Below are 27073 nucleotides of genomic sequence, written 5' to 3' on the forward strand. Positions count from 1 at the left end.
GTAAATATCCAAAACGTGTTCTCAAATTTAAAGTTTATTTTCTTCTCAAGTTTAGATGCATTTGAATAAAAATGTTGCAAGGCACTAAGCATATCTCGTGTGGAATTTATCGTATCCCTTTTCTTCATCAGACTCTACTTCAACTATAATCAAAATTTCCAGAATAAAAGTATAAAACGTTTGCTAGCTTGACTGTTTCATTAATCAAGTCAAAAACACCTGTCACATGTACAATAAGATCTTAGGACGACGCGCACCAAGTTTTTCAACAGCTCCATGGTATTATGCGGTGACGATGTTTTCAAGAAAAATACATGCATTGTAAGAAACATCTTAATAATCAGTGCTTTACTACAGTTCCCGGTTAAAAAAAAACCAGTGCTTTACCGCCATTTCTAGAAACATGACAGCGCTAGTATAATTTGGAATATCTAATATCTGAAAATTAACATGCAATTTTGTTACATGCACCATGCATAACAACAGACGAACTGAATGTGATTAAGAATCGTGCTACGATATGGTGACCATGGTTACCTTTGGAGCGAAACACGGACCCAAGACATGAGCAATGCCAAATAATATCCAGCGAAATAAAAGAGTGAAAGCAGACTAACCACCGGTGGAGTGAAACACCTAAGAACCACTGGAGGCTAGATTGAACCATGCATGTTGTCCAAGATATAAATTTGAACGAACAGGTGTTGGGCCTCTTTGCAACCACGGGGACTAAGAATTTAGGGTCAATTAGAGTATCTTCTGTTGTTGTTTTGGTTGTTGTCGGTTTCATATTGCCCGTGGGCTGCTCTTGCCTTTTTTTTTCACTTATTGACAGGTAATATGTGTCGGAGAAAGTAGATTTTTTGCCTTTTTTTAAAGAAAAACAAAATATGAATGTAATATTCTGCAAGAATACAATAGGATATTAAACCAAAGATCATAAAATCATACTATTTTATGCTTTCCTTGCTCACTTGATTTTATTCACGTTGTAAGTAGATTTTATAGTACAAAATATCTGTTATCGGTAAAACATTGTACAACTGCAAGCCATTAGCATGATGCAGAAGAGGCATGATATTTTCAGGAGCATTTATCTGTTACCCCCTCTGTTATTAAATGTAAGAAGTTATGTCTGAAGTCGAAGTTCTTGAAGTTTGATCAATTTTATGAAAAAATTATCAACATCTAGAGTACGAAATTCAGTACAGTATAAAAACATATAACATACTCCCTCCATTTTACAAAAGTTGACATATTTTGTTTCGTTAAGACAAGACTTTGATTAAAAATTACACTATTAATATGTAACATATATGATAAAAAATCATGATTATTAGAAAGAGCTTCTAAAGACGAATCTATTGATATAAATTTCATGTACATAAAAGCACATATTAATAAAGTTATCATTAATGAAAGCCTTGTCTTAACAAACAAAATACGCCAACCTTTGTGAAATGGAGGAAATATCATGATGGATCTAATAAAATTAATTTGGAGTCCTACAGGTTGATATATTCTTATATAAACTTGCCCTAATTTTTTTGACTTAGAACGAAAGACTTCTTACGTTCAGTAAATAATAATTATAAATGACCCACGGGCTGCCCCATTGGGCTAGCGAGCGGCACATGCTTTCCTCCCTTGCACATCTGTGTTCGTTTTGCCTTTTGGTTCGCGTTTAGCCCGGTTTAGTCGGCCCAACATTTTCCATTCCATTTTGTAGTGCCCAGTTAAGGTAGACCAAATTTGGCGACCAATTCTTGGGCTGAGTACTAGACAAAATCGCTCAAACAAAAAAATTTTAGACAAAAAAGACGAAAAGCTAGAGGAGCTCATCCGACTCTCGTCGAGCTCGGCGTCTCTATCTCTCCCTTTCCGCAGCTAGGCTCGAGCGTCCGCCGCAACATCCCTCGGGATCCGTCACCTCCAACTCCTTCCCCGCCGCCCGCGGCCTCTCCACGAGCTTCCACCGCCAATGACCGGTTCTTTCACGTCCTCAAATCCTCCCACGCCGACGCGTGCCCTCCCGCTGCATTGGCCGCGCCGGCCATGGAAACGGCCAACTGCCGCTCCCTGGGCCGCCACCGCCATCGCCCCTGCCTCCTAGCGCGAGCCGCCATCGCGCCGGCGCCACCGTGCGGCCGCTGCTCACGGATCTGGAGAAGGTCGAGGAGGTCAGGATGCCCACGCTCTGCTCCCCGCGCCGCCTCCACGCCTTTGAATTGAAGTGTCAGTTTAGTGAATTCGGATGGACGATGTGGTTCGTTTTGAAGGATTGCACGGATGATCTCTATCTAGGTATGGAGATATGGAAATTTGCTTGTTTTTCTTTACCATATGAATCACGTGCCAAGATTATCAGCGAACTAGCTACATTAATTTGCCTGAGAATGAGAATCCAAACAGGAGTAGATTGTTTAGCTGTGGACTTCTCAGCCATGTTGACTTCTTTCTGTGGTTATTTATGCTATCATGACAAAATAAAAGACTCCTTTTGGTTAATGATTGAACTACTTACCCCTTGGTGTTTGCTCGCCGTTGTCCAGAAAAAAATATTTATGTATGCACAAGTCACGACCTTCAGACTTAACGGAATTTGAATTGGACATACTAGATTTTTTATATGTATGATTGGTCTCTGCAGATACATGCATTTGTCGTGGTCTCCTCCAGTTGGGTATGGGAATTAAAGCTACGAATATTTTGCTCGATGTTCAGCTCATGCCCTACCTCAGTCACTGTGGCTTGGCGAAGTTCAGCCATTTTGTCGGTGGCACAAGAATGGTCAGTGCTCACAATTATTTTTTCTCAGCTCATGCCCAGCTCTATGGTTTGTTTTTTAAGAAAGCATGGTGGATACCTACCTGTTTGCTTCGCTCTGATCTAGAGGTCCATCCGTTCAGGATGTTCGGGCCGGAAATGTGAGGGTTCATTGTAACTTGAACCATGTGCGGCTCAATGGTAGGGCCATAGGGGTGGATTTTGTACGGCTTGCATATATGGATAAAACACACAAGAAATATACTAGAGTAGAAAGAGTTTCCTGACGAAGGACGAGACTGTGGAATGTAGATAATACATCAGTGGGAGGATGTAGTGAATGGGAGGGGAGCATGATGATATTGGCTAAGGTTTTGTTATGAATACGAATCTTTGTGCAACCTGATAATCTAAAATGCAGCTTCCGCTTAGATTTCGTGCCTTTTTTTCTTTTTCATCAACAGTTTTCTCTTCCTTTAAGTGGAGATCACATAATATAAAGCCCAAAGTAAGGTGATGAAGTGTAGTCCGACTTGACTTGGTTACCTATGATTTGAAATTGACTAATCTGGATCAATTCGCCATGGCTTGTCAATTCTATAGCATCCAGCTGGGGAGCCTGGCACAACAACTAATGTTTTGCTCACAACTAATTATTGTGCCACCACCACTATAATTGAGTGGGGTGAGTGAGTGAACTTTAGCAATTTAAATTTTAATGTTCATATTTGTCTTGGATGCATATTTGGAGGCCTTAAACATCAACCTATCATACTTGTATGTTTTAAGAATTTACCTACGTGTCATTTTTTCTGAAAAGGAAAGGATATATTTCCATGTCTCGATATGTTTTTAGGACATTCAAGCAATCTAAGCGCGAAATTGTGAGCGCCAGAGAAAGCATGTCCCATGGGTAGCTTGTTAAGCAATTTAATACTAGTGTGTGTTTTCCAATGGCAGAAAGGGAACTTCACTGGCCAGCACACCTACATTTTAGAATATGATTGATGATTCAATTAAAATGCGTTCTATAAACGGATGACGGGATTACTAAAAATACAGCAGGAAAATATTGCATTACACGGAAGAGCTTTGAACACATGCCTCAAGTGTAATATAGAACTAATAAAAATATAGTAGAAAAAGTGTAATACACACAACACAATAAAAATGCTTCATACACCCATGAAAAGTGTACTACAAACCTACCAAAAAAGGAGTACACACCCATGATCAAAACATCACACACGATTAGGTCACTGATTTGTTGGTGGACCATCTATCCATGACTCCCGTAAGCTCGGTAGCCTACAACTATTTGCCCAGTGATGAAGAACCTCACTGACTACCGTCAACAACAACTCCCCGTTCTTCAATATGTTCGCATAAATCAAATATTTTTTAACCATATTGCATCCACGTGATCCATCCATTATGTTCCTCTGTGATCCCGGAACGGTCAGTATATATCGGGTAGAAGGTGTTGGGCAGAATTCTGTCGTGTTGGACGCGGCGTCGGTCATATATTTGAGTATTATATAAAAGAATAAAAAGCTCCAGGAAAGGAAGCTAGTTGTGGCCAGTAAAATCTCGATCTCTCTTGTAATTTTCTGTTAGGCTGAGTACTTGCGTGAGCGCGTGCATGGGCGGCCCATCAAGGATGTGTTTGGTTGTTGGGTTAGGTGGGTTAGGGCGGCCCCACACACGTAAAATTGTGTTTGGATCGGTGGTTCGGCCTGAACTGAGCGCCCCACGTGAAAATCAGCCCCGAAAAATTGATCCGGCTCGCTCGCCAAAATTGGCGGAACCACGTGGCCCTAGCCATTTCCCCCCACTCGCACCACTTTCTCCTCCCGAACAACAGCCATGGCGCCGCTCTCTCCTCCTGAACCTTAGCAGCCCGCTCCCGCTGACGTGGGGTACTCATGTTTAGACTGCCCAGTGATGAAGTTTGCCTCACGGACTGTCATCAACAACAACTCCCCGTTCTTCTATATGTTCGCATAAATCAATTTTTTTAACCATATTCAGAACTTGGAAATGACACAGAAAATTGCACGAGGCAATGTGGCTTCCTTTACATAGTAAAACCTCCATTGTCGAGTGCCCCATCTCTCCATGATTCACAAGTTAACCCGGCTAGAGGAGAGCACCTTCGCCTTTCCGCAATCCGGTGAGAGGCCGCTACGCCTGCCACCTCGTGTTGACTGTGTCGTGGTAGTGGCTGGACTAGCCACCGTCGCAGAAGCCCTACTAGAAGATGAAGTTGCGTAGACGTTGGAGACCAGGGGCGCACGCTGCATAGTCAGGGATGGGTGCACCTTTGCAAACGCAGAAGCACCGAGCTGTGTCGCCCGTCGCTTACCACGCACAACAATTTCAGGGTTGTCAATACCTTGTACTACAAAGGGACAAGGGCACATGCCACTACGGTGAGAAGTGTCTTCCCCCATGCATCTGCCCAAGGTATGCCATTTTTGTTGGATCACGCTCTTTTGTACCACACTTGTGTGTGCATGGCCGATCGCGGGATCTCATGCATGGATCAAGGCCGATAACGTCGGGATTTTTTAGAAAATAATCGACGATTTGAATAAAATGCGCTCAATAAATTGATGACCGCATTACTAAAAATAGTGCATTGAGCACCTTCCTCAAGTGCCATGTAGAACTACTAAGAACAGTGTGAGCAAAAGTGTAATACACACAACACAAAAAAATGTTTTACACACACATGAAAAGTGTAATACATACAACTACCAAAAATGGAGTACACATGCGGGGGTAGGTGACCTTTACTACATGATGATAAGAACATCACGATTGATTAGGTCATTAATGAAAGCTGGTGGACCATCTACCCATGCCCCCCCTATGACAGGGAGACTACAACTATTTGCAATATTCTGGGTAGTCATGCACGTTACACAGAAATTGCACGAGGCAATGTCGCTTCCTCTACATTGTAAAACCTTCATTGTGGAGTGCCCTATCTCCTCACGACTCGCAAGTTAACCTTGCTAGGAGAGCGCCTCGGGTCTTTTCGCAAACCTGTGAGATGCCGCTGATAAGACAGAGAAGTGGAGGTGGACCCAGCCCATACCGTCGCTCTTCGGAATTCATGTCACCGTGTGGATCAGTCGGTGCAGCACTCCACCGAAGATTTGTGTCACCTTCGTGAACCCACACATGCTGATCCAGCTGGCGATTCTCATGACCCGTGTGGGCCATTTGGTGCAGTGCTCCGCAGACGATTTGTGTCACCGTGGACTCCACTCATGCTATCGCTGTTGTCAATTCGCATTGCCTCGTGGACCATTCCATTCGGGTGAGGTGCTCCAAGGGAGATTCTTTTCACCTGCTTGGACCATTCAATTTGGTAGGTGCCCTGCGGAAGATTTGTGGGACATGCGTGAACCTTTCGGTGCCGCAGTCCATGCAAGATGATTTTCTTTTCATATTCGCAATATCAGTTCAATGTTTCCCTACAAATTACTGTATGTGTGAAGCAATATCTAGTGTACCAGTTATATATGTGGAGTTGGAAGTAAACTGGTCGTGTGTTTGTCAGATGTAAGAAAATTATGAGCAAAATCAAACCCAAAACAGCTCACCTCACTACCACGGGTGACATTGCCGCTTTCCTCTCCCCCGCAGCCTACGATGGCGCGGGGATAACATTTGTGCCCTCCAGGATGGCCTCCTCCGGAGAGTCATCTCTCGCTTCCCCTTCATAGACGCTGCCCACACCTCCTTCGAGTATCCTCCTGGCGCCACCTCCGACGCTCCACACCGCTCACCATCGATGACGCCAAACTCTCCGAGCCCGCACCTGCTGCCTCTTACGTCCGGGTCTCTTAATAGAGTTTGTTGTAGATGAGCTCGCCGAGTTCCGCGCCTCCTCGCCTCCGAAGACACCCAGAAGCTCGCCTCACCGGCTGCCCTTTATAGGCCTTCTTGTGCCTCCCCACCGACATCCTCCGCCGTGCCTCGCTGAAGAGAGCCCTTCTAGGCCACTGGACCTTCCCCGACAACGCCAATGTCTTTCCCCATCTCCAGGAGCTCATCTTCTTTTGTATCATCATGAGCGACTAGGACCTCGAGTATGTGCTCTCTATTAGCCACATTTTGAAGAACCATGCAACCAACAACAATAGTAAGCCCGAGCGCGTCATCCTCCAAAGCCAAAGCCTCAAATGCATGATCCTTTGCATTGGGTATTGCACACACGACTGGGTCAATATCGGGTAGAACGGTGTTGGGCAGAATAAAAAGCTCCAGGAAAGGCAACTAGTTCGGGCCAGGAAAATCTCGATCTCTCTCTTGGAATTTTCTGTTAGGCTGAGTACTTGCGGAAGCGCATGCCAGACCGGCCCATTAACGATGTGTTTGGTTGTTGGGTTAGGGCGGCCCCGCACACGTACATTTGTGTTTGGATCGGTGGTTTGGCCTGAGCTGAGCGGCCCACGTGAAAATCAGCCCGAAAAATTGATCCGGCTCGCTCGCCAAAATTGGCGGAACCACACGGCCCGTGAGCCCGTTCGCTCGCGTCCGGCTCTTCCCTAACCCACCCCCAACTCCCGACACAAATACCTCTCTGCTCGCACCTCTCCCAAACCCTAGCCATTTTCCCCCACTCGCACCACTTTGTCCTCCCGAACAGAAGCCAGGGCGCCGCTCTCTCCTCATGAACCTTAGCCGCCCGCTCCCGCTGACGTGGGGTAGTAATGTTAGACTATATTGCCCAGTGATGAAGTTTGCCTCACGGACTATCGTCAACAACAACTCCCCGTTCTTCTATATGTTAGCATAAATCAAATATTTTTTTAACCATATTCAGAACTTGGAAATGACACATAATTGCGCGAGGCAATTTGGCTTCCTTTACATTGTAAAACCTCAATTGTCGAGTTCCCCATCTCTTCACGATTCACAAGTTAACCCGGATAGAGCAGAGCGCCTTCACCTTTCCGCAAACCGGCGAGAGGCCGCTATGCCCGCCGCTGCAGCTGCGATTGTCTGAGGGGATCGTGTTGACTGTGTCCCAGTAGTGTCTGGACCAGCCAGAAGCTCTACTAGAAGACAAAGCTGTGTAGAAGTTGGAGACCAGGGGCGCGCGCTGCATGATCAGCGATGGGTGCACCTTTGCACATGCAGAAGCACCGAGCTGCGTTGCCCGTCGCTTACCACGCACAACGATTTCAGGGTTCTTAGTACCGTGTACTACAAAGTAAGGGACAAGGGCACCTGCCACTACGGTGAGAAGTGTGTCTTCCCCTCACGCATCTGCCCAAGGTATGCCGCTGGATCACGCTCTCCCATACCACACTTGTGTGCATGGCCGCTCGTGTCGGGATCTCATGCATGGATCAAGGCCGATTACGTTGGTATTTTTTTGAGTATGATCGACGATTCAAATAAAATGCGCTCAATAAATTGATGCCCATATTACCAAAAATACAACAGGAAAATATTGCATTAGACGAAAGTGCATAGAGCACCTTCCTCCAGTGCAATACAAAACTACTAAAAATAGTGTAAGCAAAAGTGTAATACACACAAGACAATTAAAAAATGCCATACACACACATGAAAAGCGTAATACATACACCTGCAATACTGAACTACTAAAAACAGTGTAAGCAAAAGTGTAATACACACAAGACAATTAAAAAATGCCATACACACACATGAAAAGCGTAATGCACACACCTACCAAAAGGTGGAGTACACAGGCCAGGGTAGGTGACCTTTACTGCATGATGATAAGAACATCACAAATTATTAGGTATTGATGAAAGCTGGTAGACCATATACCCATGCCTCCCCTATGACAGGGAGCCTACAACTATTTGCAAATATTGTGGGCAGTCATGCATGTTACACAATAATTGGAACTTGGGAAGGAGACAGAAAATGCACGAGGCAATGTAGCTACCTCTACATTGTAAAACCTTCATTGTGGGAGTGCCCTATCTCCTCACGACTCGCAAGTTAACCTTGCTAGGAGAGCGCCTCTGTCTTTTCGCAAACCGATGTTTATCAGATGTAAGAAAATTATGAGCAAAATCAAACCCAAAACAGCTCGCCTCGCTACCACGGGTGACGCTGCCGCTTTCCTCTCCCCCGCAGCCTACGATGGCGGGATCACAATAGTACCCTCCAGGATAGCCTCCTCCGCAGAGTCATCTCCAGCTTCCCCCTCACAGACGCTGCGCACAACGCCTTTGTAGTATCCTCCTAGCGCCACCTCCTGGACTCCACACCGCTCACCATCGATGACGCCAAACTCTCCGAGCCTGCTCATGCTACCTCTTACGTCCGAGTCCTCATCGTACACCTGGGTCCCTTCCTTAGAGTTCGTTGTACATGAGCTCGCTGAGTGTCGCGCCTCTCCTCGCCTCCGAAGACACCCAGAAGCTCGCGTCACCGGCTGCCCCTTATAGACACCTTGCGCCTCCCCACCGACATCCTCCGCTATGCCTCGCTGAAGAGAGTCCTAGGCCACCGGACCTTTGCCGATAACCTCCCAGATGACGCCAATGTCTTTCCCCATCTGTAGGAGCTCATCTTTTCTATCTTCATGAGCGACTAGGACCTCGAGTATGTGCTCTCTATTAGCCCCATTTTGAAGAACCTTGCAACCAGCAACAATAGTTAGCCTGAGCGCGTCATCCTCCAAAGGCAAAGCCTCAAATGCGTGATCCTTTGCATTGGGCATTGCACACAGGACTCTTTGAAATTATTGCATCAACGTGATCCATCCATCATGTTCCTCTGTGATCCCGGAAGTGTCAGTATCGGGTAGAACATTGTTGGGCAGAATTCTGTCTTGTTGGACGCGGCGTCGGTCATATATTTGAGTCTTATATAAAAGAATAAAAGCTCTAGGAAAGGCAACTAGTTGTGAGGCCAGAATAATCTCGATCTCTTTCTCTTGTAATTTTCCGTAAGGTTTGATGATGATATCTAACATCGTGCTTGGCTGAGTACTTGCGTGAGTGCGTGCCGGACCGGCCCATTAAGGATGTCTTTGGTTGTTGGGCTAGGTGGGTTGGGGCGGACCCGCACACGTAAAATTGTGTTTGGATCGGTGGCTCGCCATGAGATGAGCGGCCCACGTGAAAAATCAGCCCCGAAAAATTGATCCGGCTTGCTCGCCAAAATTGGCGGAACCAGGCGACCCGCGAGCATGTTCGCTCGCGTGCAGCTCTTCCCTACCACCCCCCGCCAACTCCTGACACAAATACCTCTCTGCTCGCTGCTCTCCCAAACCCTAGCCATTTCCCCCCACTCGCGCCACTTTCTTGTCCCGAACAGAAGCCATGGCGCCGCTCTCTCCTCCTGAACCTTAGCCGCCCGCTCCCATTGACGTGGTGTAACCTCGGCAATGGCCATCTTAATGGACTTGTGTTTTTATAGAGAAGATGTGTGCTGGCAAATTCGATTGCTAACAAGGAGACTGCGGCATGATTCAGCCAGGTTCGAGGCCCTCAATGAGGAAATAGCCCTACTAGTGCTTGTCAGGGCTTATATTGATGCGATATTACAAGATCGCCGGAAGGCTATGGTGCGCAGATTGGATCTGGCGTGATGTCTATGCGTGAGTAGATTAGTCCATATCTCCCCGCGGCAGCCCCTCTGGTCCTTTATATAGGAGGCCAGGTCGCAGGTGTAGAGTCCGGATTGGTTACAAGTTGAGATAAACCCTAAGTCGGTTTCCTTATCTGCACCGCAATCCAAGGTACTTGGCTTCATGGACCGTAGTGGGTCATCAAGTGGGCCTCCAGTTGGGCCGTATCAGGTATACCAAAGGTGAGGACCCGGTAGGGTGTGGTTTAACCACGTCACCCACTCTCTTCTACCGCTCTCTCTTCTTGCTCTGTCGAAGGACACCGGCAGAGAGAGTGACGCAAGGCGGCCGACGATATGCAGTAGGGAAATCTCCTCATCTCCATTTTTTATATGTTTCTTGGTCCGTTTATGTTCCTGATATGTTTTCTTGGCATTTTTCTTGATCTGTTTTTTGGTTCGTCCTTGATCTGTTATGCAGGGGAAAGGACGAGTGCGCTTATTCCTTGGCTATCTACATCATCCTTATTGCCTCTTCAGTTCTTGGACTTCTTGCAAGGTAACCATTTCGATATGGTTCTATTCTTCCCCCCTTATCTGTTTCTTGATGTTCTTGGGTGTGGATGCTATATGTTCCCCACTCCTATGCTCTTGGTAAGGCAGTTGGAATATACCTTCTTGTGCACATGCAGTCACTGTGCTTACGATAGCACTAACATCTTGGTGATAATAGTGTTGATTTTTGTAGTATTGCCAAACTTGGTGATACCCATAGCAAAGTATGTTGTAACAAGAAACTAACATCAAATTATTTGTGTTGTACCATGGGTTTCATTCAAAGTCTTGATGCGATGATGCGCGTAGTTGTTCTCCTTCTATTATGCAACTGTGACGTGGTAATGTCACCAGTGTGACTAGGAGGTTACCAAATCGTGTCTTCAAAATCATACAACAACAACCAAACGCATGTTCAACATGATCGGGGTCGTCCCGCTCAACGTGTCTGAAATCCAAACTCCAAGTTAAGCCGTCCCACGAGGATTTTAAATCGCGCTTGAAACCATTTCGCGGAGTCTTTCAAGAACCTATAAATCCTATAAAGCGCTAGATTGCGGAACTTTAAGGCATTTCGCGTTTCGAATATGAAATGACATATATGCCTTGTTCAGTAGGGAAATTCAACATAATTTTGGCACAAACCATTAGAGAATAATATCATATAACAATAATAAGTTGAGGACCAAGACATTTAACAAGTTCACATGAAAATTAACCATGACAGTTGCAGCCTATAGTGCATGAGCGGCATATAATTAAAAAGTTCAGAATTCAGATTAAGAAACAAACCATGAGACAATCCTTAACTCTTGAAAAGAAGTTCAAAATGAAGTTCTTAACAACAAAAGGTAATACCGAAACAAAAGAATAAAGGCCAAATGTTTCAGAAACAACTGGAGAAGGCATATCAATGTCATCTGCAGATTCTGAAGACGTCCCCTCATCCTGCAGTTCTTGGTCACGAGATTTGTTTTTCATAATTTACCTTGGGTTTTGATTCTGTTCCAGTTTTGCGCGAAATAGCGGCGAAAGAGCGTTCTTATCGCGGAATTGTGGGCGTTGCGGCAAAATTCATCATCGTGTCGCGGTAGCCCGCCTAAACCTTGATAGCGCCGCAAAAGCGCTTCAATAGCACTAGATTTAAAATCTTGCGTCCCACCGACTCAACCAAACACCAGATCGAGCGACCCCACCACCTAAAAATGAGCCGCCCCACCCCCCCAGCAACCAAACACATCCTAATCGAACGAGCCCAACCCGACACGAACAGTGATATGGCACCCTCGCTAGTTTACGTACACTTCGACCAACATAAATAACGACATGGTACAGGAGTAATCAAACTCCTCTAAACACACGAGCTACTATCCGATTACCTCTACCCTGTTCGCTCGGTTCTCTTGGGATGTGCGGTGTTGGACCAGGCGGAGATAGCCTGTCGCATGTGAGGTATTGGACCAGGCGGAGATTCGCGGACGCGAGAGGAGACACGCGGGTAGCTTGCTAGGCAATTTAATACTAGTGTGTGTGCAGAAAGGGAACTTCACTAGCCACCACACCTACATTTTAGAATATGATCGACGATTCAAATAACATGCGTTCTATAATTGAGTGGGGTTAGTGAGTGAAATTTAACAATTTAAATTGTGACGTTCATATATATCTTGGATGCATAGTTGGAGGCCTTAAACATCATCCTCTTATACTTGTATTTTTTAAGAATTTACCTACGCTACCTTTAAGTCGAGATCACATAATATAAAGCCCAAAGTTAGGCGATGAAGTGTAGTTAGACTTGACTTGGTTACTTATGAGGCATGTTGAAATTGACTAATCTAGATCAATTCGTCGTGGCTTGTAAATTCTATAGCATCCAGCTAGGGAGCATGGCACAACAACTAATGTTTTGCTGATAACTAATTATTGCGCCTACACCACTATAGTTGAGTGGGGTGAGTGAATGAAATTTAACAATTTAAATTGTAATTTTCATCTTTGATGCATAGTTGGCGGCCTTAAACATCATCCTATTATACTTGTATTTTTTTTAAAGAACTTACCTATGTGTCATTATTCTGAAAAGGAATGGGAATATTTCCATGTTTTGATTTGACTTTTTAGGACATTCAAGCAATGTAAGCGTGAAATTGTGAGCGCCAGAGAAAGCCTGTCGCATGTGGGGTTTTGGGCTAGGTGGAGATTCGCGGACGCGCGAGGAGACACGTGGGTGGCTTGCCAGACATTTTAATACTAGTGTGTCTTTTACCAAGGTCGGAAAGGGAATTTCACTAGCCTGCACACCTACATTTTAAAATGTGATCGACAATTCAAATAAAATGCGTTTATAAACGGATGACATGATTACAAAATATATAGCAGGAAAATATTGCATTACACGAAAGTGCTTTGAGCACATGCCTCAACTGCAATATAGAACTACTAAAAATATAGTACGAGAAAGTGTAATACCCAGAACACAATAAAAAAATGCTTTTTACACACCCATGAAAAGTGTACTACAAACATACCAAAAAAGGAGTACACACCGTAAGAACATCCCGTACGATTAGGTCATTGATGAAATCTGGTGGGCCATCTATCTATGACTCCCATAAGCCTGGGAGCCTACAACTATTTGCAATATCGTGGGCAGTCATGTTAGACTATCTTGCCTAGTGGTGAAGTTTGCCTCACTGAATATCGTCAACCTCCCTGTTCTTCTATATGTTCGCATAAATCAAATAGTTTCTTGTTACCATATTTGGAGCATGGAAATGAGACAAAATGCACGAGCAATGTGGCTTGCTCTACATCGTAAAACCTCAATTCCGGAGTGCCCCATCTCCTCACGATTCACAAATTAACCCTGCTAGGAGAGCTCCTCCACCTATCCGCGAACCGGCGAGAGGCTGCTGCGCCCGCCGCCGCAGGCCCATTATCGTGTTGATTGCATCGCAGCAGTGGCTGGACCAGCCACCGTCGAACAAGCTCTACTAGGAAACGAAGCTGTTTAGAAGTTGGAGACCAGCGGGGGCTGCATGATCAGCGATGGGGGCACCTTTGCCCACACAGCAGCACCAAGGTGCTTCGCCCGTAGCCTACCATGCACAACAGTTTCGGGGTTGTCAATACGGTGTACTGCAAATTAAGGGACAAGGACACCTGCCACTCCGGTGAGAAGCGTGCCTTCCCCCATGCATCTGCCCAAGGTATGCCCCACTATTTTGCTAGACCGAGCTCTCCTGTACCACACCTGTTTGTGTATGTCCGAGCACGTCGGGATCTCATGCATGGATCATGGTCGATAACTTCGGGATCTTTTACCTGCATTGCCCCAACCTGCAACAAGCAAACAATAGTAAACAAAGACAAAGGCAGATTACGAGATTAAGTAAACCGGGAGATGAGATGAGATAGGATTTTTTTTATGGTGCTGGCGCTGGCGAACTCGTAGAGGCGGCCGCGAGGGGACAAGACAATGAGGGTGACCTCGGCGTCGCAAAGGATGGAGAGCTCGAAGGCCTTCTTGAGCAGCCCGCCGCGGCACTTGGAGAAGGTCTGCCGGCTTGTCAAGTTCTCTATCCGCTTCAGCGCGTCTTCCCCCGCAGCGAGTCTTATCCAATTGGTGCCCTCCGGGGAAGAAGTAGGTGCCCATGTCATGCAGGTCGTCCATGGCGGCGGCGGGCGGCCGGGTTTTGTAGCCTCGCATGGCGATGGCGGTGCACAAGGTGGGATTAGGCGGCAGAGGTCGGGGAGTTGGAGGCCGGATTGGGTGGAGGTGTGCGAGGCAAAAAAACGCTTTGAATTTTTGCCTACCGCTTGCGGGGATCCAGGTGGGGTTATGTACGGACGGGACGGACGACCGGCTGTCCCATCACCGCCAACTCCAATTTAATAGATAGTTAGAGACACGCTCAATAAACAGACGACCTAAAAATATTGCATTTCACGAAAGTGCATTGAGCACCTTCCTCAAATGCAGTATAGAACAACTAAAAATATTCTAATCAAAAGTGTATTATACATAACACGTTAAAAAAATGCTTTATGCACCCACGAAAAGTGTAGTACATACCTGCCAAAAATGGAGTACACATGCGAGGGGAGGTGACCTTTACTACATGACGATAAGAACATCATGAATGATTAGATCATTGATGAAAGCTGGTGGACCATCTACCCATGCCTCCCCTATGCCCGAGAGCCTGCAACTATTTGCAATACCGTGCGCAGTCATGCATGTTAAACAATAATCGGAACTTGGGAAGGAGACAGAAAATGCACGAGGCAACGTGGCTTCCTCTGCATCGTAAAACCTTCATTGTGGAGTGCCCCATCTCCTCACCATTCGCAAGTTAACCTTGCTAGGAGAGCACATCTGCCTTTTTGCAAATTGGTGAGAAGTCGTTGATAAGACAAAGAAGTGGAGGTGGACCCCACCCATACTGTCGCTCTTGGGAATTCACGTCACCGTGTGGACCAGTCGGTGCAGTGTTCCAACGAAGATTCGTGTCACCTGCGGGGACCCACACATGCTGATCGTGCTGGCGATTCTCATCACTTGTGTGGTCCACCATTTGCATTGGTGCAGTGCTCCACTGACGATTTGTGTCACGGTCGACACCTCTCATGCTATCGCTGCTGGCGATTTGCATTGCCTACGTGAACCATTCAATTCGGTGCGGTGCTCTAAGGGAGATTAGTTTCACCTGCATGGACTATTCAATTCGGTTGGTGCTCCGCGCAAGATTCATAGGACATGCGTGAACTGTTCGGTACCGTGTTCCACGGAAGATGATTTTCTTTTCAAATTTGCAATATCACTTAAATGTTTTCCCTACAAATTGTATGTGTGAAGCAATATCTAGTCTACAAGTTATGTATGTGAAGTGAGATGTAAATAAATTTTGTCATGAGTTTGTCATATGTATGAAAATTATGAGCAAAATCAAACCCAAAACAGCTCGCCCTGCTGCCATGGGTGACGCTGCAGCTTCCCTCTTCCCCGTGGCCTACGACGGCAAGGATCGCATCAGCCCCCTCCACGATGACCTCCTCCACTGAATCAACTCCCGCTTCCCCCTTAGAGATGCTGCCCACACAGCCTTCCTAGCATCCTGCTGGCGACACCTCTGGCACTCCACACCGCTCGCCATCTATGATGCCAACCTCCTCGAGCCAACGCGTGCTGCCTCCTACATCCGAGTCCTCGCTGAACACCCGGGTCCCTTCCTCGGAGTTTGTTGTAGGTTTGTCTCCTTGGAAATGAGCATCCAGGGAGTGGGAGGGGGGAAATGATGTTATTGGCCTAGGTTTTGTTATATAAACGAAAACAAATATTCGTGCCCGATTGATCCAAAATGCACGCCGTCCGCTTAGATATTTTGGAATTTTTCATTTTCATCATGAATTTCCTTTGCACACCTACGTACTAGAATAGGATTGACGATTCAAATTAAATATGTGCAATAAATGGACGGTGAGATTACTAAAAGTACAACAGGAAAATATTGCATTTCACGAAAGTGCATTGAGCACTTGCCTCAAGTGCAATAGAACTAGTAAAAATATAGTACGAAAAAATTTAATGCACACAGCACCGTAAAAAAATGCTATACACACCGATGAAAAGTGTAGTACAAACCTACCAAAAAATGGAGTACACATCCATGATAAGAACATCAAGAACGATAAGGTCAATTGATGAAAGCTAGTTGATCATCTACCCACAATTGATGAAAGCTAGTTGATCATCTACCCATTCCTCCCTTGAGCCCTGGAGACTACAACAATTTGCAATATCGTGGGCAATTTCATGTTAGACTATCTTGCCAAGTGATGAAGTTTGCCTCATCGAACATCATCAACAACAACTCCTCGTGCTTATATATTTTCGCATAAATCATATAGTAGGTTTGACCATACTAGGAACTTGGAATGGCGATAGAAAATACACGAGACAATGCGGCTTCCTCTACATCGTAAAACCTCCATTGTGGAGTGCCCCATCACTTCACGATTCGCAAGTTAACCTTGCTAGGAGAGCGCATCCGTCTTTCTGCAAACCGGCAAGAGGCCATTGCGCCCGCCGCCGCAGGTGCAACCGTCCAAGCGAATCGTGTTGGCTACACCGTATTAGTGGCTGGACCAGCTAGTGCCGAAGAATCTCTACTACAAGACGAAGCTTTGCAGAAGTTGGAGACCAGCGGGCGCTGCATGATCAGCAATGCGTGTATCTTCGCCCACGCGGCAGCACTGAGCTGCGCCGCCTGTCGTCTACCACCCACAGCGGTTTCGAGGTCGTCCGTACGGTATGCTACAAATTAAGGGACAATGACACTTGCCACTATGGGGAGAAGTGTGTATTCCCCCATGCATCTGCCCAAGGTATGCCCCCACTATTTTGCTAGATCACGCTCTCCCATACCACACATGTGTGCATGGCGGATCGCATCGGGATCTTTCAAATTTGATCGATGATTCAAAGAATAGGCGTTCAATAAACGGACGACGCGTGTGTGCAGTTCAACATGTACATGTTTGCTTCGCTCTGATCTAGAGGTCCATCCGTAGTAGATGTACGAGAAGTCGGAGGGGTCATCGTAACCTAATCCACATGCGGCTCAATGGCAGGGGTGGATTTTCTACCTGTATGCGACTAGGGTTGGAGAGGGATTGGGCATGCATTGGCTTGCGTATATGGATAAGACCCGAGGAATGTATTAGCGTAGAAATAGTTACTCGAAGGACGAGACTGTGGAATGTGGGCTGGGTCATGTCGGTTCGGTAAGGCGGTGACTACACTATCCCTCTCTATAGATATAACACTATCGTCGCCCTTCAAATCGATTGAGAATTCTGATTAAATAAATACTAAATGTTGCAAACTATTTTTGCTCATTTCCATCCATGGCTCTCAAACCTGCCGTCAGACTGCCACACCAGAGTTCGAGTAATTAAGAGATCCAGGAGGTAATCCGCCAAACTGGGAGCTGCTTTCCACCGAGGGCAGCACCCAGAGCCCTCCCGAGAGGAGGTAGAACACTATGACCGGGGATAGCCTATGTCGATCTCACAGAGACTGCCACGCCGAAGTTCGAGTAATTCAGAGGTCCAGGATGTGATCCGCTAGACTGGGAGCTGATTATTAAATAAACACTAACAGCCCATTTGGCAACCAATAATTCATTTCATTTGGTAGAAATGAAATGAAATCCAATTTTTGATAGGATTTCATTTGGTTAAATTTGAATTCCAGGTTCAAAAATCATGTTTGTCTACCACATGGAATTGTAGAGTGAGACAATTCTAGAGAAATGATGGCTTTTAGAGAGGAATTGGGGTTAGTTATAGTGTAATTCCATGGAATTTGAGATTGGATTCCTATGGCCAATTCCGTGCCACCCAAACAAGTTGGTTTCTGGAATTCAAAATGAATTCCAGAATTCTATGCCCAAATGATGGGTGCCAAACGAGCTGTAAATGCTGCAAACTATTTTACCTCATTCCATCCATGGCTCTCGGACCTGATGTCATCCTCCTCCGTCGCTGGCTATGAGACTGCCACAGCGGAGTTCGAGTAATTGAGAGGTCTAGGAGGTGATCCACCAGATTGGGAGCTGCTTTCCACCGAGGGCAGCGCCCAGAGCCCTCCCGATAGGAGGTAGAACACTATGGCCGAGGATAGCCCTTATTACCGCGGTAGATAATACATAGTGGGAAAGGGTAGACATTAAGTAGGAGGGGGGACATGATGATGTTGGCTAAGGTTTTGTTATAAATACGAATCTTCGTGCAACCCGATGACCTTAAATGCACGCCATCCGCTTAGATTTTTTGGAATTTTTCTTTTTCATCATGAAATTCCTCTGCATGTAAGTCGACATCATAGAATATAAAGGCCAAAGTAAAGCGACGGAGTGTAAGTCAGAGTAGCATGCACACCTACGTTCTAGAATAGGATTGGCGATTCAAATTAAATATACGCAATAAACGGACGGCGGGATTACTAAAGATACAACAGGAAAATATTGCATTACGTGAAAGTGCAATGAGCACTCTTGCCTCAAGTGTAATATAGAACTACTAAAAATATAGTAGGAAAAAGTGTAATGCACACAATACACACCCATGAAAAGTGTACTACAAACCTACCAAAAATGGAGTACACATCCATTATAACAACATCACGAACGATAATGTCAATTGATGAAAGCCGGTTGATCATCTACCCATGTCTCCCCTGAGCCTTGGAGACTGCAACAATTTGCAATATCGTGGGCAGTGTCATATTAGACTATCTTGCCCAGTGATGAAGTTTGCCTCACCGAACATCACAACAACAACTCCTCGTGCTTCTATATGTTCACATAAATCATATAGTTGGTTTTACCATACTAGGAACTTGGAATGGAGACAGAAAATACATGAGACAATGCGACTTCCTCTACATCGTAAAACCTCCATTGTGGAGTGCCCCATCACTTCACGATTCGCAAGTTAACCCTGCTAGGAGAGCGCATCTGTCTTTCTGCAAACCGGCGAGAGGCCGTTGTGCCCGGCGCCGCAGCTGCAATCGTCCAAAGGGATTGTGTTGGCTACACCGCAGCGAGTGGTTGGACCAGCCAAGAATTTCTACAAGACGAAGCTCTGCAGAAGTTGGAGACCAGCGGGCGCTGCATGATCAGCAACGGATGGACCTTTGCCCACGCGGCAGCACTGAGCTGCGCCGCCTGTCGCCTACCACCCACAATGGTTTCGAGGTCATCAGTACGGTATGCTACAAATTAAGGGACAAGGACACCTGCGAGTACGGGGAGAAGTGTGTATTCCCCCATGCATCTGCCCAAGGTATACCCCCACTATTTTGCTAGATCATGCTCTCCCATACCACACGTGTGTGCATGGCGGATCGCGTCGGGATCTTTCGAATTTGATCGACGTTTCAAAGAAAATGCGTTCAATAACGGACGACAGGTGTGCGCAGTTCATATATAGTAGGCTACTTGTACCTGTTTGCTTCGCTCTGATCTAGAGGTCCATCTGTCGGGGATGGACGACTGATTAGGTCATTGATGAAAACTGGTGTACCATCAACCCATGCCTCCCCTAAGCTCGGGAGCCTAAAACTATTTGCAATACCGTGGGCTGTCATGTTAGACTATATTGCCCTGTGATGAAATTTTCCTCACCAAACATCGTCAACAACAACTCACCGAACATCGTGTCGGGATCTCATGGATCAACTGCCGATCGCGTCGAGATCTTTTAGAATATGATCGACGATTCAAATAAAATGCGTTCAATAAACGGACGACGTGATTACTAAAGATACAACAAGAAAATATTGTATTAGATGAAAGTGCAGTGATCACCTGCCTCAAGTGCAGTATAAAACTACTAAAAATATAGTATGGACAGGTGTAATACGCACAATATTTCATTAGACGAAAGTGCGTTGAGAACCTCCTGATGCTTGTTGAAATTGACTTATATGTAACTATTCATATTGGCTTGTGAATTCTATATTATCCAGCGAGCCTGGCACAACAACTAATTGTTTTACTCACAACTAATTAATGTGCCACCACCACCATAATTGAGTGGGGGTGAGTGTCAAATTTAACAATTTAAATGTTAATGTTTGTTTATATCTTGGATGCATAGCAGTGAAATGTAGTGCAAGTACTCCCAGAAGCCAGAACCTATGATTTTCGTTATCTTTTGGTACTTGTTTCAATGATTTGCTACCTGGTTCAGTGATTTGAGTGATTGTAATGCTTATAGTACATGGTTTCAGTTAATGTTTCTGTAACAGAATTGTGTATTACAAGGAGTAAGGGTACCAAACTGCCCAAATCATTGAAAGAAGTATTGTAATCGACTCAAATAATGGAAACCAATATAAGGAAACAAGAACCATAATAAACTGTGTTGAGTGGGCGACATATTTGCATATTAACTTCAGAACTTTAGAACACTAAAAGTAATTTCAGTTTTGGGAATCTTGACCATGGTAACTTCAAATCTGGATATATGTCAGGTTAGTGTCTCATAATTTTACTGTTTCAAGGCTGAAAGTTGAACTGGTCAACCATGTAGAGAAGTCAGCAGTCCTCTGTCATTTGGAAAAAACTCAAGGGTGAACTAACACAACATGTTATGTCTTTGTCTTACAGTTGCGGGTTGCCTTGGTGAACCATACAATTTAAATCAATGACCAATTTTACATCTTGCGGAAGACAAGGAGTTGATTCACTTAATGCCTAGGGAAGCATGAGGAATTGAATTCACAAAGCCTTCGCTGACGTTGCTCCACATTGGCGATGAATTCCTCAAGTCACAAATACGTCACAAACTACAATATCTCTCATCTGTAAATAGTCTCAGAATATGTATTTCCTGTCGCATATGCCATATCCATCATCCTATCTTGATAAATTTCTGTGTCGCAGGGAAATAATTAGGCTGTGACATGTAGATGCTTATATTATTTTTAGTAGACTGAGAATTCATACATGTTAGCATCTTGCCTGCATAATAGAAAAATTAAAGTTGGGCCCTAAACTAATACATGTTGGAAAAGTTACTAAAAATGTCGAGAAAAAATTCTACTGCCATGAGCGCAGTTTAACCTTTTTATTAGAAAACATGTAAATTCGCCAGACCAGAAAAAGACCAATTTATGAATAAAAAATCCAGCTTGTTTGATTGTCTCCATAGTTAACATTATACTCTCTGTAGAGGTGATTTGGCACATTTATCGTCTCACTCAGTGAAAAAGGAGGGTCCACCAAGACATTAAGGTCGTAGATGTTGAAGTGTAGTGAATTGTCTAGCCCTTTCCATAAGATCGGTCTTTTGGTTGCGTTGGCTGGCATACCAGTCTGGCACAGTGTCCTCTCTTGGATCCTAGTGACATGCCACCCTCCTGCCCAGGGGTTACCCTCATGGCCTGGTGGCACCTTGCCCACCACGCATCCCCAAAGCCCCTCGGCAAGGCACTCGACTGTTCGGTCCTGCTGATGGACTGGATCATCTGGAAACAGCATAACGAGTGCACCTTGGAGAACGGCCATCCCTTCTGTTCAACCATCCCCAGCAAGCTCAAGGAGGAGGCAAAGCTCTGGGCTAGAGTAGGCGCATTAGGACTCCGTGTGTTGCTGCACATATCTTAGGATATGCACTAATGTGTCTTTGCGTGCATTTGTACCTGGCCTCTCTAGGCCTGTAAATACTCTTCCACCTTTCAATACAACTGGATGCAATGCTTTTGCATTTTCTTGAGAAAAACTGGTCCCATTGGAGTATATATGCTTTTGTGGGGCCAAACTACTGGGCCTCTTCACACCAGAGAGTGAAATTAGCTACTAGGAAATAGTGAATAAAAAAAGGATCCATACAAAACGAAATGGTCCCCACACTAAGATGGGTCCCTGAGTGGTCGCTCATACCGTCATCATACATCAAATCTACCATTCTACAGGATTGAGGAAATTATCTTTCTGTAAGAGGTCCTTGGTTGATTTAAATGTTTTCATTATTAACGGAACTGTATTGAATATGAAATATTTACCTGCACCAATTTTCAATTTACAGGGAAAGGTTTTGCTTAGCGTCCTGCTTCTTACAGATGTTACCTCTGCTCAATTGCTTCCAATTTTATATCATTGGTAATATATGTGTTTTGGAATATGCATTGCATGGTGCACATGTAGAAAAGCAGTGCAACGATTCTTGCAGCTTTCAGAGTAGTGAGGTGATGGTTTTGCCACCTCTCACTTTGTGATCAGATTTGTTCTCTGCGGCTATTGTTTGCTATGCATCTTGTCGTCATGATTCGCCAAGATAAGAACTTTACTGACACTAACCATTTAAACCAATATCTGTCAATTTAGTGTGCTGTTCCAGGTTAAGATTCTCTTATCAGTATCCAGTAGAGATACCAAGAAGTCATTATCACTGCTCCAGTTATGCATTTATTCCTCTTCCTTTTCAGCATTTATTGAAAGTAGTGGATGGGACCAAAGAGAAATATATATCAACTACACAGAGATAATCGAAAAACCATGGGGGTAGCTACTAGAAAGGTTTATCAATAAAAATGGCTGTGTGCATCAATTGATGCAGAGGCCAGGGGTTGCTTCCCCTTTTCGAAAAAAAAGAAAGGTTTATCCATCCTTTTCTGTATCAAGCAGAATAAAGGGAGAATTTCCTGCCCACCATGCATCTTGCTTTTTATCGTCCAGTTTTTCCATTTGGTTACTGTGTGAAGGCATGGTGATTCCACTGTTTCTGTTCTTCCCTTTTGGTTCGATGCCTGTTTCGTCCATTTGCTGCTTACATCTCACACCCAATCTTTGCTCTAGGCTTTCCCGACAACATTTCAGGATATATGAGATGTGGAGAAAAGGAGCAGATCGTTTAGCTCCTTTGGTTCATCAGATGATAGATTTATCTTAACTGTCAAGATTTAGTGATCTTGCATCCTAGATGCCTCTAGAGTTTTTGTGGTCCAAATTATTTAAGAATCGGAAGAGTATAGCTCGAACTAATTGAACACCGATGTTGATAATCCTAGAATGTCCACAAGTATGATGTATTTGTTACATTATTGATAATTTATTCAATATTGTAACTGGTTACCTTTTTCTTTGTTTTTCATGTGATGGTTCTGTGCATGTTTGAGTTCCTACTGCTTTTATATTTTTGGAAGTGACCTTAACAGTTGGCTAGTGACTTTAAAACAGCCACTTTCATTCACAAAAAGTATTTTTCTAAAGGCTTCTCCAATCATTGTCTTATTTGCACTGTCTTTTCTTGTAGGGTCAAGTTTCTGTTCCTGTTCTACCTGTAGCAATCCATCCAATCATTCATAGCTGTAAACACATTGACAATGACAAATTCTATGATTCAAGAAAATTAACCTGTGTTAGGAATTATGATTCCCGGGATACAATAATTATTCCATGAAAATTCATCGTGTGCAATTTTATGGAGTTTCAACACTAAACGCAATATTTAGTGCTCAGTGTTTAGTAATCCCAATTAGACGCATTCTAATCGTCTTAGTTTGTGCAGAAAATCAAACCAGAACGTTAAAAGGAGATGTTCAATATGTTTATTACTTGTGCGGAATTTCTGCAGTTGATGGCATTTTATATAGTCACTGAAATTTCTGCAGAAACTTATTTGTAGAAGATATCTTGTAAAGTTAGAACTTTTAGATTTAGTGAATCTGTCCTGCTTACATTAAATGATCATGAGTCACTAATATACTCTGATGGTCCGAATCTTGTAGTAAGATTGGCCAGTTGCCAACTCTGATACTTATTTCCACATACTTGGTGGATTTGAATGGTAGATCTAGTTTCTTTATTTACAAATGATTTTTTTCATTGCACAGATATACAGATCAGTAACATCATATCTAGAAATGTTTATTTATCTCATTTCTAGGCTTTCTTCTTTGGGGACAAGTTCTAGGGTACTTTACTTCTGCACATTTCTGCTGTGCAGCGTCATCATATTCTTAAATCCTCTTGCTGTCTAAGGTCTAAACCACACACACCATATGAAAGAGAACACACAGAGCAACTTGCAGCATTTGTAGTTGAGTTTTTATTCTAGCAGTTTCATGAAAAAGAAAAGTACTTTGTCTTTTTGTTATGCTTTATTCACAGGAGGACATTATCAATTAGAATAAAGATTTTGCATGCTATAAATAAAATTCTGTTTCCCTCTATATATACACCCTCCGGTTTGCATGTCTCATTGCGGCCATCTTAGTTCTCCCTGCCTGCTTGTACTGATATTTAAGCTCCAAATATGGACTACTCAAATTTGCGTCGCCAAATTATCTTCATGAAGAAAAGTTTCTTTGATCAGGTTGGCTTCCCTTTTGTTCATCTGAATTACTGTGTTAGAGCCTGTCACCAGAGCTGCAAGTTTTGACGGGATAACTAGCAGGCAGAATTACTTTCTTCATGCTTTGTCTTCTGATAGAACGATGACCTGTGGGTGTCTCCCGATGACATGGTTGATCTACCAATTTTTTGGTTGATGTACTTACTCTGGTGGCTAAGGATCAATGGATTGTTCACTCGTTCTGTTCCAATTTTTTACTTCATCTGCAATTGCAAAACTCAGTTAGTAATCTTGATATAATGGTGGCAATGCCAAATTGGAACCTATCTTACTGTCCAAAAGTTTTGCAACTTTCTTTTGGTGCATCACATGTGAATGCTAAATGCATCATGATAATGAATTTAAAGTAGACCACTTATTTCCTTTGTCCTATTCCTTCGAGAATATACGAAAAGTTAGGATTTTAAAACTTTACAGAGTCACCATAGAGTTGGATCATTTGATGATACATTAGTATTTTCTAGCATCCTTAGGCCAGTACAAGGATGCCCTTTATGCTTAAGCTAGGCTGTGCGCCTAAAAGGCTAAAACCACTTCATGTAGCTGACTTCGTTTGGTCTTTGACAAATATTAAGGTGCTTGTTATACTTAGCTAGGTTGAAGCCTATAACCACTTGTTGGGACTAATTTCGTTTGATATTTGACTAATTATCTTGATTTACCCTTGTAAGTGAGAATCATTTTTTGTGCTGTGGGCCACAAATGGTATTTTACTGTGTAATGTATTTCACACTTCTTTGCTTTGACTAAAAATTTAATTTTGCCTATTCCTGCAGGGCTACCTTGATGAACAGTTTAATCAGCTGGAAGAACTGCAGGACGAATCAAGCCCCAATTTTGTTGAGGAAGTTGTGGCTTTGTTCCTGAAAGATTCGCCGAGATTGTTGATAAACATAGAACAAGCAATGTAAGTAATATGCCTGAAATAGTGAAATCACACCATGAGTGGCATTTCTTTGTGGCACAATAAATGCAAATGACTTTGGAGACATATAGTATATACTGAAGATTAAATCATCTTTAGTGCGTTCACTTTCCAGTTCCTTTTAATGCAGTGAGAAATACCCTCAGGATTTCTACCGGTTAGATTCTCTGGTGCATCAGCTCAAAGGCAGCGCATCCAGGTACAGAGCTCTTGAATATGCTCAGAAAACCTCTAAAAAAGAATATGCTTAATAAACGCCCGGCGTGAATAATCTTTTTGCGGGTCTCATCACTGGGAATCCTCTCGTAACCCATACATACAAGCTTTAAGAGTGCTTAGTGATGTGGAATAACAAACATTATTAGTAAATAGTACTCCATCAGTTAATTCACGTCAGTTAATTCGGGACGGAGGAAGTAGTAAATAGAAATGTTCTCACCGACAGCCTTTCCTTTTGCCTGCCTTATTTAGGTGTTCCAGTTCACTAAATTATCTTGTGCTTCGTGCAGCATTGGTGCAGTGAGGATGAAGAACGAGTGCTCGGTGCTTAAGGCGCACGGAAATGACAAGAATCTGGAAGGGTATATATGCTTCCTACTCTCTGTCCATCTGTATATCTCATCATTATGCGATGTGCTCAACTCACCCGTTGTATCATTGTCCATATTTGTGGTTCAGATGCCGCAGGTCATTGCAGAAGATGAAGAGGGAGCATGCCACTCTGAAGCAGAAGCTGGAGTCATATTTTCAGGTACAGTAGATACCTTCGTCTTCAAACTCTTTCTTGGCAAGAAAACATTTTACCTATCTAGTATTTACTGCATGCCGATGATGATACAGTTACTGAGGCAAGTTGGCCCTCGCAATTCTGCTGTGAACTCAAGGAAGTAAGAAGAACAGTACACGGAATGCAGTTCCAAGGGAAATAAGGATCAGCTATCCGCCTATCCCTCCCTTGGAAATTTTTAATCATCCATAATTTTTTCCTTATATGTTACCTGGGCCTTTTTGTTGTACACGGGTGGTGTATTCTTAGTTTTATGATGTGTGAAGTTCGCTCATGCACACACCTTGCCTAGCTACGGGGAGTGTCATGATGTAATGTAACTCGGATTAGCTGTACCCCAAATATCATGATACTAATATGAGTTGTTTTGCCATAATTTTTTTCGAGAAAACACAAAAGCTTTGCGTCTCAAGCATATATTAAAAAAGAGAGTGATGTACAAGCCGAGAGGGCAACACCCTGAGATTACAACGCCCATGACTAGGTGTCTGCCGGGATCAATGCTCCGAGCCCAACCGGCCTCGCACCTTTTGCCATGC

The 27073-nt window shown here is 44.1% G+C and overlaps 1 protein-coding gene across 4 annotated transcripts; it reads left to right on the forward strand.

Moving 5' to 3' along the window:
• Positions 1-1815: 1815 nt before the first annotated feature.
• LOC100833386 (pseudo histidine-containing phosphotransfer protein 2) lies at positions 1816-26925 on the forward strand. 4 transcript variants are annotated; one of them, XM_010233330.3, is made up of 8 exons: positions 1816-2304; positions 2651-2790; positions 10820-10897; positions 25599-25729; positions 25878-25946; positions 26257-26328; positions 26426-26498; positions 26588-26925. In XM_010233330.3, exons 1-8 carry the CDS (start codon positions 2187-2189, stop codon positions 26636-26638), a joined length of 732 nt encoding a protein of 243 aa, XP_010231632.1. In that variant the 5' UTR covers positions 1816-2186; the 3' UTR covers positions 26639-26925. The 4 variants fall into 4 exon arrangements, with proteins under 4 accessions (XP_010231632.1, XP_024315119.1, XP_003568786.1 ...); XM_024459352.1 differs by lacking the exon at positions 1816-2304 and adding an exon at positions 21075-24783 and having other exon boundaries at positions 2726-2790; XM_024459351.1 differs by lacking the exon at positions 10820-10897.
• The last annotated feature ends 148 nt before the right edge of the window (positions 26926-27073 follow it).

This window comes from Brachypodium distachyon, chromosome 2, assembly GCF_000005505.3.
Source record: "Brachypodium distachyon strain Bd21 chromosome 2, Brachypodium_distachyon_v3.0, whole genome shotgun sequence".
NCBI lineage: Eukaryota > Viridiplantae > Streptophyta > Magnoliopsida > Poales > Poaceae > Brachypodium > Brachypodium distachyon.

What these genes read in the sequence shown, in the direction of transcription:
- LOC100833386 (XM_010233330.3), top strand. Translation starts at nt 2,187, where the DNA reads ATGCCCACGCTCTGCTCCCCGCGCCGCCTCCACGCCTTTGAATTGAAG. An exon ending in CACGGATGATCTCTATCTAG is followed by an intron (nt 2,305 to 2,650) that starts GTATGGAGATAT and finishes TGGTCTCTGCAG; the next exon opens with ATACATGCATTTGTCGTGGT. An exon ending in TTGTCGGTGGCACAAGAATG is followed by an intron (nt 2,791 to 10,819) that starts GTCAGTGCTCAC and finishes TCTGTTATGCAG; the next exon opens with GGGAAAGGACGAGTGCGCTT.